This window comes from Ursus maritimus, unplaced genomic scaffold (genome assembly GCF_017311325.1).
Source record: "Ursus maritimus isolate PB19 unplaced genomic scaffold, ASM1731132v1 scaffold_1, whole genome shotgun sequence".
In the NCBI taxonomy this organism is placed as follows: domain Eukaryota; kingdom Metazoa; phylum Chordata; class Mammalia; order Carnivora; family Ursidae; genus Ursus; species Ursus maritimus.
Genome location: NW_024423343.1, coordinates 91221682 through 91238068, shown reverse-complemented (window position 1 = coordinate 91238068; position 16387 = coordinate 91221682). Strand labels below are relative to the sequence as shown.

Genomic DNA, 16387 nt, shown 5'->3' with positions numbered 1-16387 from the left:
ATTGGGTGTGAGGTGGTGTATCAATGTGGTTTTTTAATTCGGATTTCAGTGATGACTAATATGTGGTAGTATCTGCTAATTCATCATAGTTAACTGTGTTCATTGGTCATTTTTATTATTTTTAAAAGATTTTATTTATTAATTTGAGAGAGAGAGAGAGAGTGCACGTGAGGGAGAGGGATCATGAGCAGGGGGAGGGGCAGAGGGAGAAGCAGACTCCTTGTTGGGCAGGGCTGGGCGGGGAGCCAGATGCGGGACTTGATCCCAGGATCCTGGATCATGACCTGAGCCAAAGGCTGATGCTTAATTGACTGATTGACCCAGGCACCCTCATTGGTCATTTATATCTTCTTTTGCTAAGTGTTTTAGTCTTTTGTTCCTTTTTTTCCTTTAAATGAGGTTGTTTTGTTTTTTAAATTATCCTCATAATCTGGTTGTGAGTCCTTTGTCAGATACATGTATTTTGAGTCTTTCCTCCAGTCATGGCTTCCCAAACACTTTCTTCTTGTCTTTTGATAAGCATGCTTATTTTAATAAAGTTCATTTTCTTAAACTTTTTTAAAGTTTTATTTTAATTCCAATTAGTTAATAGTGTTATATTAGTTTCAGGTGTACAGTATAGTGATTCATCAATTCCCTACATCACCTGGTGCTCATCACAACAAGTGCACTCCTTAATCCCCATCACCTCTTTGTCCCATCCCTGCAATCACCTCTCCTCTGGTAACCATCAGTTCTCTATAATAAGAGTCTGTTTCATTAATTAAGAGTATGTCACATTTTCTTTCTCCATTCATCTATTGATGGATGCACTTGAGCTGCTTTCATATCTTGGCTAATGTAAATAATGTTGCTATATAAACATAAGAGTGCATGTATCCCCGTGAATTAGTGTTTTTGTAGTTTTTGGGTAAATACCCTGTACTTCAGTTACTGGATCTTAGGGTAGTTCTATTTTTAACTTTCTGGGGAGCCTCCATACTGTTCTCCCCAATGCCTGCACCAGTTTGCATTCCCACCAACAGTGCAGGAGGGATCCTTTTTTTTCCACATCCTTGTCAACACTTAACTGTTTCTCGTGTTTTTGACATTAGCCATTCTGATAGGTGTGAGGTGGTATCTCATTGTGGATTTGATTTGCATTTCCCTGATAATGAGCAATGTTGAACGTCTTTTCATGTGTCTGTTGGCCATCTGGATGTCTTTTTTTGGAGAACTGTCTGTTCATGTCTGCCCGGTTTTAATTGGGTTGTTTTTTGGGTGTTGAGTTGTATCTGTTCTTTATATATTTTGGATACTCACCCTTTGTGGGATATATCATTTGCAAATATCTTCTCCCATTCAGTAGGTTACCTTTTAGTTTTGTTGATTGTCTCCTTCATTGTGCAGAAGCTTTTTATTTTGATGTAATCCCAGTAGTTTGTTTTTGTTTTTGTTTCCCTTGCCTCAGCAGACATATCTAGAAAAAAGTTGCTATGGCCAACGTCAGAGAAGTTACTGCCTGTGTTCTCTTCTAGGAATTTTATGGTTTTAGGTCTCACATTTAGGTCTTTAATCCATTTTAAATTTATTTTTGTGTATGGTGTAAGAAAGTGGCCCAGTTTCATTGTTCTGCATGTTGCTGTCCACTTTTCCCAAACACCGTTTGTTGAAGAGACAATCTTTTATCATGGGATATTTTTTCCTGCTTGTTGAAGATTAATTGGCCATACAGTTGTGGGTTAATTACTGGGTTTTCTATTCTGTTCTGTTGATTTATTTGTCTGTTTTTGTGCCAGGACCATACTGTTTTGGTCATTAGAGCTTTGTAATATAACATGAAATCTGGAATCGTGATGTCTCCAGCTTAATTTTTCTTTTTCAAGATTGCTTCGTCTAGGGGCTCCTGCGTGGCTCAGTCAAGTGTCTGACTCTTGATTTTGGCTCAACTCATAATCTCAGGGTTGTGGGATTGAGCTCCATGTTGGGCTCCACACTCAGCGGGGAGTCTGCTTGAGATTCTCTTTCTCCCTCTGCCCCCTCCCTTGCTTGCACGCACACACACACACACGCTCTCTCTCTAAAATAAATGAATACATCTTAAAAAAAAAAAAGAAAGATTGCCTTGGCTAGTCGGGGTCTTTTGTGGTTCCATACAAATTTTAGGATTATTTGTTCTAGTTTTGTGAAAAATGTGGTTGGTATTTTGATAGAGATTGTATTAACTGTGTAGATTGCTTTGGGTAGTGTAGACATTTTAATAATATATGTTCTTCCAGTCCATGAACACGGACTGTTTTTCCATTTCTTTATATCTTTGGTTTTTTTTTCATCAGTGTTTTTTAGTTTTACAGTATAGGTCTTTCACCTCTTTGGTTAGGTTTCTTCCTAAGTGTGTTATTATTTTTGATGAAATTGTAAATGGGGTTGTTTTCTTAATTTCTTTTTCTGCTGCTTCACTATTGGTATATAGAAATGCAACAGATTACTGTACCTTGACTTTGCAACCTGCAACTTTACTGAATTCATTAATCAGTTCTGGGGGATTTTTGGTGGAATCTTTTGGGTTTCCTGTATATAGTATCATGTCATCTGCAAATAGTGAAAGTTTGATTTGTTCCTTACCGATGTGGAAACCTTTGATTTCTTTTTGTTGTCTGATTGCTGTGGCTGGCACTTCCAGTACTATGTTGAGTAAAAGTGGTGAGAGTGGCCATCCTTGTCTTGTGCTTTCCCCATTAAGGATGATGTTGTGGGTTTTTAATATATGGCCTTTATTATGTTGATGTAGTTCCCTCTAAACCTACTTTGTTGAGGGTTTTTATTATGAGTTGATGTTGTACTTTGCCAGATGCTTTTTCTCTACTCTTGAAATGGTCATAAGGGTTTTATACTTCCTCTTATTGATGTGATGTATCACTTTGATTGATTTGTGAGTATTTAACCATCCTTGCATCCTGGGAATAAATCCCACTTGCTCGGGATGAATGATTTTTTTAAATGTATTGTCATATTCAGTTTGCTAGTATTCTCTTCTGTATTTTTTCATCTGTGTTCTTCAAGGATATTTGCCTGTATTTTTCTTTTTTTTGTGGTGTCTATCTGGTTTTGGTATCAGGATAAGGCTGGCCTGATGGAATCAATTTGGAATTTTTCCTTTGCTGTATTTTGGAGTAGTTTGAGAAGAATAGATTTTTTTTTTTAAGATTTAAAAAAAAAATTTATTTGGGAGAAAGAGAGCAGAATGAGTGAGAACATGAGTGAGGGGGAAGGGCAAAAAGGGGAGAGAGAAGCAGACTCCCTGCTGTGCAGGAAGCCTGATAAGGTACTCCATCTCAGGACGCTGGGATCATGACCTGAGCTGAAGGCAGACAGTTAACTGAGCGAGCCACCTAAGCACCCGAGAAGAATAGATATTAACTCTTCTTTATTTATTTTTTGTTTTTTAATTTTTTAAAAAGATTTTATTTATTTATTTGTCAAAGAGAGATTGAGAGAGAGAGAGAGAGCACAAGCCAGGGGGAGCAGCAGGCAGAAGGAGAAGCAGGTTCCCTGCTGAGCAAGGAGCCCAACTTGGGACTCAATCCTAGGACCCCAGGATCATGAGCCAAAGGCAGACGAGTAACTGACCAAGCCAGCCAGGCATCCCAGCTCTTCTTTAAATATTTGGTATATTTCACCTGTGAAGCCTGGTCCTGGACTTTAGTTTATTGGGAGGGTTTTGATTACAGATTTAATTTCTTTGCTGGTTATTTGTTCAAAATTTCTATTTATTCCTGTTTCAGTTTTTTTTTTTTTTAAGATTTTATTTATTTATTTGACAGAGATAGAGACAGCCAGCGAGAGAGGGAACACAAGCAGGGGGAGTGGGAGAGGAAGAAGCAGGCTCATAGCGGAGGAGCCTGATGTGGGGCTCGATCCCATAACGCCGGGATCACGCCCTGAGCCGAAGGCAGACGCCTAACCGCTGTGTCACCCAGGCGCCCCTATTCCTGTTTCAGTTTTGATAGTTTATATGTTTCTAGGAATTTATCCATTTCTTCTAGGTTGTCCGATTTGTTGGCATATAGTTTTTCATAATATTCTTCCATAATTGTTTGTATTTCTCTGATGTTTGTTGTTATTTCTCCTCTCTAATTTGTGATTTTATTTGAGTCCTTTTGTATTGATTAGTCTGGCTAGAAGTTTATCAATTTTATTGATTTTTTTTTTTTTTCCTAAAGAACCAGCTCCTGGTTTCATTGGTCTGCTCTAATGTGTTGTTGTTGTTGTTTTTTTAGGTTTCTATTTCATTTATTTCTGCTTTAATCTTTTTTTTTTAAAGATTTTATTTATTTATTCGACAGAGATACAGACAGCCAGTGAGAGAGGGAACACAAGCAGGGGGAGTGGGAGAGGAAGAAGCAGGCTCATAGTGGAAGAGCCTGATGTGGGGCTCGATCCCATAACGCCGGGATCACGCCCTGAGCCGAAGGCAGAGGCTTAACCGCTGTGCCACCCAGGCGCCCCTATTTCTGCTTTAATCTTTATTATTTCCTGCCTTCTGTGGGTTTTAGGTTTTGTTAATTATTCTTTTTACAAAAGGTCCCTTACATGTGAGGTTAGGTTGTTAGAGATTTTTCTTGCTTCTTGAGGTAGACCTGTTGCTATAAACTTCACTTTTAAAACAGCTTTTGGTACATCCCAAAGGTTTTTAACCATTATGTTTTCATTTTCTTTTTTTCCCCATGTACTTTATTATTTCTTCGTTTATTTCCTGGTTGACTCATTCATTGCTTATTAGCATGTTATTTATTGTCCATGTATTTGTGGTCTTTCCAGATTTTTTCCTGTGGTTGACTCCTAGTTTCATAATGTTGTCAGAAAAGATGCATGGTATGACTTCACAGTCTTTTTGAATTTGTTGAGGCTTATTTTGTAGCCTATTATGTGATCTGTTTTGGAGAATGTTGGATGTGCACTTAAAAAGAAGGTAAGTTCTGTTGTCATATGATGGAATATCCTGACTATATCTGTTAAATCCATTTGTACCAGTGTGTCTTTCAAAGCCATTGTTTCCTTGTTGACTTTCTGTTTAGATAGATGATCTGTCCATTGGTGTGAATGGGGTGTTAAAGTCCCCTACTATTATTGTATTATTGATTAGTTCCTTTATGTTTGTTATTAGCTATTTCATGTATTTGGGTGTTCCTCATTTTCTTAATTTTAAATTTTATTCTTAGTGCCTTTTGTTTCCTGTCACAGGAATCTCTGCCTGTCTCAAGGTTGTAAAGACAGTTCTCCGTTTTCCTCTATGTGAATATCTTATTATTCCAGGAGTGTTTGTTGAAAAGACCATCCTTTCCCCTTTTCCTACTGAATTGCAGTAGCTCCTCTGTTGTAAAATGGAGTATAAGAGTGAATGTATTTCTGGACTACTATGCCTTATTGATTTATTTGTCTTTATGCCAGTACTATACTGTCTTAATTACTATAGCAAAATCTTAAAATCAGGTAGTATATTTTTCATCAGAATTATTTTAGGTATTTTAGGTCCTTTGGATTTCATATTAGTTTTAGAAACAGCTAGTCAATTTCTACAAAATGCCTGCTGGGATTTTGATTAGGATGGTGTTGAATTTATAGATCTATTTGAGGAGAATGACATCTTAGTGCTGTTGTGTCTTCCAATCCATGTACGTTTAGCTCTGTTTAGGTCTTTAATAATTGCTCATCGATGTTTTGAAACATTCTTAGGTAGAATTCTTGCTCATCTTTTGTTACATGTATTTCTAGTTAATTTATTTTTGATGTTGTAAGAGTGGTATTTAAAAAAAAATCATTTTCCAAGTGTTTGCTGCCTGTATATAAAAATACAGATGGTTTTTATGTATTGACCTTGAATTCCACAACTTCATAAGCTCATCAGTTAGTTTTAGTAGTTTGTAGGTTGCTTTGGATATTCTAGTACATATCAGATCATTGTGAATGCAGACAGTTTTATTTCTTTCCATTATAAATGCTTATTTCTTTTTTATTGTCTGATTGGGGCCCACAGAGGTTATTTTTGATGAATCACTGGATTAATTTGAACTAGTCTTGTCATTTCTGATTCTGATGGTAAATATACACCATACTGAAATTTGGTGTCAAAGGACTGCGTCATAATGGAATTGAAGGAGGCAGATTAGAGTGTTGTTTTCTGTTGAACTAATTATCTTTAAAAGTCTGTTTGGTAGACCGATCCTGGATACCTCTTGTTTATTGAATACAACCAAATTGTTCTTGAGATGGCTATTGGTAAGGTTGACAGTTGTTCTCAGAATCCAAAATTAGGGTCAGGTAATGTTTCTTTGTATCATTTAATTAGAGTATTTCAGCTTTTTTGCAAGCTTGACAGATGAGCTTTTCTCTCATTTTCTGGGCTTTGACCTTGTCCTTAGTTTTAGCTTAACTGCTTTATAGTGGGCATTCCTTGTAGCACACCAAGCTGTTAGGTATATCATTATAATGCTTATTACAATTTGAGAATTTTGGTATGGGCCATATATGTCTTAATTCAATACAGGTTAATCTCGCTTTAGAGAAACCCAAAATATAAAATTATAGGTTTTGATATGTATCATATGTGGTGGTTTTTCTCTTAATAAAAAGATTGCTATTTGATATATTAACATAATTAGATACCCTTAGGACATTTAAAATAGGGTTTAACTCCATTCAGAATTATAAATACTTTGTCAGCAACAGTATAAAAAATTTGAGTGTTCTACATTAGATATGGTCATGAAAACACTTTTAATAAAAACCCAGCAACTCACAGAATCATTCCTTACATATTTTCTGTCTAGTTTGAGACTATCTGTGCTTGGCAAGTTGCTGGGTTGGTATTTCCTGCCTCATAGTGGTACTATACTATAATGACTATAATATTCCTCTTCTCTAGTGGAAGGAATAGCTGTGGGAGATTAGAGGCCCATGGGAAAAATCCTTTTTTATGATTATGTTGTATAAGTGAGGGGACTCTTTGGAACTTTTAATTAAAATGTTTTCCACTCACAGAGTTGCTATTTAAGTGAAAATATTTGAATACCAAAGCTTGATAAAGATGGTTGCAAAAACATGTTAAGCAAATACATGCTACAAATGTCATGTCACTCAAGTTGATTCTGCAGACTTTTTTTATTAAGCAATTTCTGATGTCCAGTAATGCTCTGTATTATGTAGTGGTATTACTGGATTTGAGATTGTTATAATGAAAGTATATTTTATTGCCATATTTTTTTTCTAAATTTTAAAATTTATAAAATGTTACCATTTCAGCTAAAAGTAATTCAGATTTTGCTAATGGTAGGGAGGTTTTTTTTTTATGGTATGTAAGGCATGAGACTTACTGTATTATCTTGATTTTATATATTTATCTCACAAAAATTATTCAAAAATTATAATTTTGTATGTCACTTGATAGTTGATATTCTAAGGGAATTCTCTCTTTAAACATGGATGTTTTCCCATTTTATTGTTAAATATAGGGTATATTTACTTCTGGCACATGGGAAGAGAAATCAGATGAAATTTCCTTTGCTGACTTCAAGTTCTCAGTCACTCATCATTATCTTGTACAAGACTCCACTGATAAAGAGGGAAAAGATGAAGTATTGGAAGGTAAGTTGTTAACTACATATTTTGAAACTCTTGACTGTAAGAGTGATTATAATTTTGAATTATGAATTTAGTTCTCTTACTTAAAAGTAGTGTCCCCTGGAGATGTTTTACATTTGCCAACTTGTTTCACTACATGTGAAACAGAGTATGAACTTTTTAGAGGAACAATCATAGTAGCATTCATTTCAAAATTAATTAGATTAGCAAATATTTATTGAGTGCATTTTAACCCAGAGTTAAAAGAAATTTACAGTCCAGTAAGGAAGATATGGTCTATAAATAACTAACAGTAGTGGAAGATAGAAAATGAAAAGTGCCATCCCAGAGCACAGAAAAAGTGCTACTGAAGTTTGGAGAAGAAACGATCAGTTCTAATTGAGAGAGAGCAGAGAAGATGTAATGAAGAATTAAGCAATTAAGCTGGAATTTGAAGGATGTAAAAATAAAAGTTACTATCTGATTTGTCAGTGAAGTGTTTTGGTTTTACCCCCGAGTTTGTAGTCAGATCACGTGGATTAAAATTCAGGTTCTTCTTACTAGTTACTTGACCTTTCTAAATCTGAATTATCTCACTTGTAAAATGAAGTAATAACATCTGGAAGATTAATGGGAAGATTTAATGAGATACTGTATGTGAGCACCTATATCAGTACCTGGCCTGTGCTAGGTACTTAGTAAATGGTGCTTGTGGTTATTAATAGGTTACATTGCTCCAAATCTCTGAATGGTGCTTTTAAAGTTGTTCATAGGTCAAATCATCCAAAATTTGTCTTGAGATAGAGTAGCATATAATAGTGAGAGACCAAGGTGTTGAAAAAATATGAGTTTTGGAGCTGTCAGTCAAATACCCTTCTTCACTCACTCAAAAAATAAATATGCAGGATGTGTTAGTTTTTCAGGGCAGTTGACGGCATTATGCTAAGTGGAATAAGAGAAAGACAGATATTGTATGATCTCTCTTATATGTAGAATCTAAGAAAAACAAAAATGAAAACAAAACTTACCAGGCTTATATTTATGAGAACAGATTGGTGGTTCCCCGAGACAGAGGTTGAGGGTTGGGCAACATGGATGAAAGGGGTCAAAAGGTACACATTTACAGTTATAAAATAAATAAGTCGTGGGGATGTAGTTAATGTACAGCATGATAACTGTAGTTAATAGTACTGTATTGTGTATTTGAAAGTTGCTCAGAGAGTAAATTGTAAAAGTTCTTATGACAAGGAAATTTTTGTTCTTAACTGGTGACAGATGTTGACTAGACTTACGGTGATTGTTTCACAGTGTATACAATTAATGAGTTGTTATGTTGTATACCTGACAGTAATGTAATGTTAAATGTCAATTATATTTCAATTGAAAAAATAAATTAAAAAAAGTTTTTCTCGTCAAAACAGATGATCATTTCTAAGTGTAGGCCTGAAATATTTGTGCCTTTTCTTGTATAGGAATAAAATTACATTACCTTTTGTATTATATGCATTTTTCTTAGAAACAATAAAGTAGTTAGCATCTGCATTTAGATTCATAAACTAGGACAGATAACATTGACCATCTGTACACATACGTAAAACAATTATACAGTAAAATAAAATAATTACACTAGAATATGAACGTGTGTACTTTAGGAGTAAGGGGATGAGGGAAATATGTGCAACTGGTGGGAAGTCTGATAATAGCCCAGAGATTTCCTGGTCCAACACTCTGCTGACTAATGTGAAGGAACTGTTAAAGGTAGAGAAATCTTGAGTGCTGTTAATTTTTTATTTATTTGACAGAGATACAATGAGAGAGGGAATACAAGCAGGGGGAGTGGGAGAGGGAGAAGCAGCTTCCTGCTGCGCAGGGAGCCAGATGCGGGGCTGGATCCCAGAATGCTGGGATCATGACCTGAGCCGAAGGCAGACGCTTAAGGACGGAGCCACCCAGGCGCCCCTTGAGTGCTGTTAATTTGAGGAAAGATCATACATTAAGGAGAAGCTGTTAAAATGATGAGGCTAAGAATCAGTGTTTCTGAGATGAACTCGTATAGGGGACTGTGATATGAAAGAAGATGAATGCATTTAAGTTAGTTAAAGTCATTATTATTGCATGTGTATGTATTGTGCAGTTTTAATTTGGTTGTGATTAAAGCTGTACCTAATGGTAGAAGTTACACGTAAACCATCAACTCATTTAATTTGGAGATACACATTTAAAACTATACTATCAGTGGCCAGAAGTTTTGAGCACTGATCTTTTATTTGTTGGGGTTGTTCATTGCTTCAGTTAAAGCATCAAGTCATTAGTGTTCTCCTATTTATTCTTTTTGAAAATTAACAAAATATAAATTTGCTAAGGAATTATGGCTATACAGCAAAAGGAAGTTTATGAACAAATATTCTTTATACTTTGAATTTATTATGCATTTATTAATAAATAAGGATCATTTATGTCATTATCTTATTATAAATGGCAGTGCAAGTGCTTAAAGATGCATGGGTAGTAAGTGGGAAGCTGGTAAGTGATTTAATAAGAACACTTAAGATGGCCAGAGGCCAGCAAAGACTAGCCATAGGAGGCGATAAGGTGTTGACAGGACTCTTAAGTAGAATTTTGAAGAAAACTAGAGACAAAAGCAAAACAAGAAGAACAGATAAAACGTGGCTTTCTAGGAAGGATGAGGAAACGTTTGAGTTATGACTTAGAAGAAAAGAAAATATTATACATGTAGGAATAATGTTTTCGTTTTTAGAGGCTGGCTTTTTAAAAATGAAAGACAATGGGAGAGAGACATCTGTCTCACCCCAAATCTTACAGCTAGTCCTAGATATAAATCCTTCAGCAATTGCAAAACTACATGGACTAGCAAGACATGTTACATAATGTGATTTTTTCAGTCATGTTACAAAATTTTGCCTTAGAATGAACATACTAATTTTTTCCTTATTAAATGTTTTTGTAGATGTTATTCCACAATCTATGCAGGATTTGTTGTGTATGAATAATGACTTTCCTCCAAGAGCACATTGCCTGGTAAGATGGTAGGTATACGTTTTACTCAGGTAACTTTTAGTATGTGTGTTGGGGAGACACCAACAACTCCCCCAGGTTCAGTGATTTGCTAGGAAGACGCTTAAAACTGAGCATATGGTTGCACTCAACTACGATTTATTACAGCAACAGTCTGCAAACAGAATCAACACAGGGAAAAGGGGCCTGAGGCAAAGTTTGGAGGAACTCGTGTTTGAGTCCTTGCCAAATGGAGTCACACAGAACATACTTAATTTCCTTAGCAACAAGTTGTGACAACACGTATGAAATGTTTTCTACCAGGGAAGCTTGTTATAGAGGCTCAGCTCTCAGGGTTTATATTTTGGGGCTGGTACCCTGTGACTGGTACATAACAAAATTTCAGACTCCCAGAAGGAGAGCAGGTGTTTAGCATAAACCACATTGTTTGTATGAACAATTTAAGCACAGTAACTCTTATTGGAGCATTTTTTGAGAACCCTCTCCAAATCCAAATTTCTAGAAGCCTGCCAAAGATCAGCCTTGCATGCAGGCCGTTCTAAGGATAGTAGTCACAGGCCTGCTGTTAACTCTTTTCTGCACAGTATATTTCATAATCTAGGGTGGAGCCTAACTATAATTCTGATGACTAGCATAGAGAGAGCATTTACATATCATAGAAAATATGTATTGTTGAAAATTGAATTGAAATAAAATGTTGATCTCAGTTACATGATAACATCATGACTCAGTCGTATGTAAATTATAAATGTGATAAATTAATATAAGAAGTACATCACACTTAAAAGGTCTTTATCTTATTTTGGTAGGGGTGGTGTTGAAGCATACCACCACCAAAATGTCTCAAGTGTGAGTGTATGGTCAAGAAAGGAGACCTAGTTAAAATAAATTTATATTTAGTCTGTTGGTGTGAGTTGGTCTCTTGATTTTTTTTTTTTAAGATTTATTTATTTGAGAGAGAATGTGTGTGCAAGTGGGGGGAGGGGCAGAGGGAGAGGGGGAGAGAGAGTCTTCAAGCACACTTCCAGCTAAGCAAGGAGCCAGTGCGGGGCCTGATCCCAGGACCCTGAGATCGTGACCTGAGCTGAAATCAAGAGTCGGATGCTTAACCGCCTGAGCCACCCAGGCACCCCTTGATTCTTTATTAAAGAATTTCTAAGAAAGGAAAAAACGGTATCTTTGCTTCTTTTTTCTTCATTCTAGTGTTGATACTATAGCAAGTAGACTGTAGCACACTAAAAAAAACTAATTGCAAATGCAGATAAACTGGATATGCCTGTCATTTTAGTGTGATCTTTTAAAAACTGTGAACTTAAACAACTTAAACAAATATAAGAGAATTTAGTACATTGCCATTTAATTTAATCCATCCAGAATCTCTTCTGATCTTTTAAAATAAGAATACATACATCTAAAATGACAGAATATATCAGAAGGCAGTATGATACCATAGAGCATGACTTTGCATGTATTCTTTCATTCAACATTAATTGAATACCTACTATTTGGCCAGACACTGAATTAGACACATTTATGTTTAATTTCTAGCTCAAGTACTTATTGTCAACTTTGGGCAAATTACTTAATTTCTCTGAGTTGGTTTCTACGTTGATAAAGACAGAATAATAAATAATATGCACCTTTAAGAGTAACTGTGAGGAGTTAGTAAGATAATTGTACATAGTATGTTTATCAAACTCTAAATGCTGTTATATAATTTCTGTTCTTTTTTTTTTTTAAACTTCTAGATAGACATGAATTTTGAGGGAACATTATGTAACCCACTACAGTCTGACATCTAGTCTTCCCCAATTCATGTCCATTCCACAGACAAAACGTACTCATTCTATTCAGCTTTTTAATATTTATTTCCTAAAATCGGGTTTGACAGATAGTCCATAGTTGAAAAATATTTGTTGAGTAAATAAACCTTTCTATGTATTAATGAAGTATTTGTTAGTGATATATTTCTTTATTATATTAATGAAAATCACTTGTTTGTAGTTTTTTTAACCTTTACATTTACTTTAAACATTTTTTATTTTAAAAATTAGCATATAGTAAAATTGACTTTTTATTTAAATGAATAGTTCACTGAACTTCAACACATATGTATAGGTTTTTTAAAACTACTGCCATAATCAGGATGTACAACAGTTGTGTAACCTCCCAAAAAAACTCTTCTTGTCCATTATTTCTGGCAATTACTGATATATTTTTAGTTTTGATAGCTTTATCCTTTCAAGAATGTCATAGAGATGGAATGTTATAGTAACTGTTTGAGACTGGTTTCTTTCAATGTAATGCTTTCAAGATCCTTTTAAGTAATTCTGTAACAGTAGCTTGTTCCTTTTTATTGCTGAGTAGTATTCTCTTGTAAGGGTGTACCACAGTTTGTTTATTCATTCACTTGTTGAAGGATATTAGGGTTGTTTCTAAGTTTGGGCGTTTATGAATAGAGCTGTTACAAATATATGTGAACAGATTTTTGTGTGAAAGTACATTTTTAGTTCACTGGTCTAAATACCTAAGTTGAGATTGCTAGTCATATGGGAATTGTTTATTTTTAGCTTTATAAAAAATGGCCAAAATGTGTTACTGGGACTGCATCAAAATATAAAGCTTCTGCACAACGAAGGAAACAGTCAACAAAACTAAAAGGCAGCCTTCTGAATGGGAAAAGGTATTTGCAAATGACCTATCCCATAAAGGGTTAGCATCCAAAATATATAAAGATCTGATACAACTCAACACCCAAAAAACAGCCCGATTAAAGAATGGGCAGGCATGAACAGACCTTTCTTCAAAAAAGACATCCAGATGGCCAGACAGACATGTGAAAAGATGCTCAACATCGCTCATCATCAAGGAAATGCAAATCAAAAGTACAAAGAGATACCACCTCACACCTGTCAGAAGGGCTGAAGTCAAAAACACAAGAAATGATAAGTGTGGACGAGGATGTGGAGAAAAAGGATCCCTCTTGCACTGTTGATGGGAATGCAAACTGGTGCAGCCATTGGGGAGAACAGTATGGAGGTTCCTCAAAAAGTTAAAAATGGAACTACCCTATGATCCAATAATCACACTACTGGGTATTTACCCCCAAAATACTAAAACACTTACTCAAAGGGATCCCTGTGTTTATAGCAGCGTCATTTACAGTAGCCAAAATAGGAAAGCAGCCCAAGTGTGTCCAATCATAGATGAATGGATAAAGAAAATATGGCATGTGTGTGCATGTGCACGCACACAGACAGAGGAATGTTATTCAGCTTAAAAAAGAATGGAATCTTGCCATTTGCAACATCATGGATGGAGCTAGAGGTTATAATGCTAAGTGAAATAAGTCAGAAAGACAAATACCACATGACTTCACTCACAGAATTTAAGAAACAAAAGCGAGCAAGAGGAAAAAAAAATCAGGAAACAGACTTAATTATAGAGAACAAACTGATGGCTATCAGAGGGGAAGTGGGTGGGGGGATGGATAAATAGGTGATGGGGATTCAAGAGTGCATTTGTCATGATGAGCCCTGGGTGATGTATGGAATTGTTGAGTTACTGTATTGTACACCTGAACCTAGTATAACATTGTTAACTATACTGGAATTAAAAACTTTCTTAAAAAAAAAAGAAGAAAGAAATGGCCAAACTGATTTCCTGAGTGACTGAACCATTTTGCATTTCCACCAGCAATGTATGAGAGTTCCAGTTGCTCGTTTTACTCATCAGCACTTGGTGCCAGTGTTTTTTATTTTAGCCATTGTAATAGGTGTGTCGTTCTGTCAGTTTATTAATTTTTTACTTTATGGGTCCTGTTTTGGTGCCATGTCTAAGAACTCTTTGCATCAGGTCCCAAAGCTTTCTCCTGTGTTTTAAAAATAAAATATTTTTGATGTATTTTACATTTATAGAAAGTTGCAAAGATAGTGCAGTGTGTTCTGGTATATCCTCACCCAGCTCTACCTGCTGTTAGCAGTTTATATTACCATGATATATGTGTCAAAACAGAAACCAACATTGGTGTGTTATTAGCTTAACTTTAACTAGTTTTTCCACTAAAGTCCATTTTCTGTTCTAGGATCCAAGCATTTAGTCATCATGTCTTTTTAGTTTGTTTAGTCTCTGGTCTTTGAAAATTTCTCAGTCTTTCCTTATTTTTCATCTCCTTAACAGTTTTGAGGAGCTTGAGTCAGGAATTTTGTAAATGTCCTTCAGTTTGGGTTTGTCTCTGTTTTGCTTTTGATAACAGTTGGGTTGTGGGATTTTGGAGAGAATACCATTGAGGTGAATTGCCTTTTTCATCACATCATATCAGAGGGTCATGTTAACAACATGACTTAATCACTAGTGATGTTAACTTTGATCATATGGCTAATTCTGTGTTTTATTCTAGAAGTTTTATATTTTGTGTGTAGATCTGTTACCTATTTCAAGTTAATTTTTGTATAAGGTGAGAGTTTTGGGTCAGGGTTCTTTTTTTGCAAATGAATGTTCAGTTCTAGTATCATTTGTTGAAAAGAGCTTTCCTTTCTCCATTGACTGACTTTTATGTCTTTGTCAAAAATCATTTGGCCACATTTGTGTGGGTATATGTCTGGATGCTCTTGGTTTCTGTAGTTTTAATTTAGGTGGTGCTACTTTTCACAGTTGTTTGATTTTTCTAGCTCCTTTGCTTTTCCATTTACATTTTAGAATTGGTTTATTTCTATCTACAAAAAGTCCTGCTGGAAATTTGATTATAATTGCCTTAAATCTCTGGATAGTTTAGGGAGAATTGACCTCTTTACTATGCAGAGTTGTTCATGTTATGAACATGGTCTCTCCAGTTATTTATATCTTCTTTGATTTCTTTTATGAGTGTCTTACTGTTTTCAGCATAAAGATCCTATATATGTTTTGTCAGTTTTTTTTCTCCAGGTTTTTATTTAAATTCCAGTCAGTTAATATATAGTGTAATGTTTCAGGGGTAGAAGTTAGTGATTCATCACTTACATACAGCACTCAGTGCTCATCACAAGTGCGCTCAGTACCCATCACCCTTTTAACCCATACCCTTGCCCACCTCCCCTCCAGCAACCCTCAGTTTGTTCTCTATGGTTGAGTCTGTTTTGTGGTTTTCCTCTCTCTTCCCCCTCTCCCCCTATGTTCATCTTTTTCATTTATTAAATTACACATGAGTGAAATCATATGGTATTTGCTTTTCTCTGACTGAATTATTTTGCTTAGCGTAATTCACCGTAGCTCCATCTAAGTCATTGTAAATGTCAAGATTTCATTCCTTTTTATGGCTGAATAATATTTGTGTGTGTGTGTGTATGCCCTACAACTTCTTTTTTTAAATATTTATTTATTTAACAGAGGTAGAGGCAGGCAGAGGGAGAGGGAGAAGCAGGCTCCCCGCTGGGCAAGGAGCCCTGTGGGACTCGATCCCAGGACCCTGGGATCTTGACTTGAGCTGAAGGCAGACACTTAACCAACTGAGCCACCCAGGCTCCGCTAAACCACAACTTCTTTTTTTTTTTTTTTAAATGATTTTTTATTATATTATGTTAGTCACCATACAGTACATCCCCGGTTTCCGATGTAAGGCTCGATGATTCATTAGTTGTGTATAACACCCAGTGCACCATGCAATACGTGCCCTCCTTTCTACCCATCACCGGTCTTTCCCATTCCCCCACCCCCCTCCCCTCTGAAGTCCTCAGTTTGTTTCTCATAGTCCATAGTGTCCCATGTTTCATTCCCC

General features: G+C 35.7%; 1 protein-coding gene across 2 annotated transcripts in view; it reads left to right on the top strand.

The window, feature by feature from the left end:
* The window catches only part of RAB3GAP1 (RAB3 GTPase activating protein catalytic subunit 1), a 109380-nt gene that overhangs the window by 17247 nt on the left and 75746 nt on the right, over positions 1 to 16387 (top strand). Inside the window, exons 4-5 of one of the 2 annotated variants that reach the window (XM_008695850.2) lie at positions 7491 to 7623; positions 10568 to 10646. In XM_008695850.2, the coding sequence (XP_008694072.1) occupies positions 7491 to 7623; positions 10568 to 10646 (212 nt within the window). Of the gene's footprint in view, positions 1 to 7490; positions 7624 to 10567; positions 10647 to 16387 lie in introns of those variants that run through there. The other variant, XM_008695851.2, reaches the window with a different exon arrangement.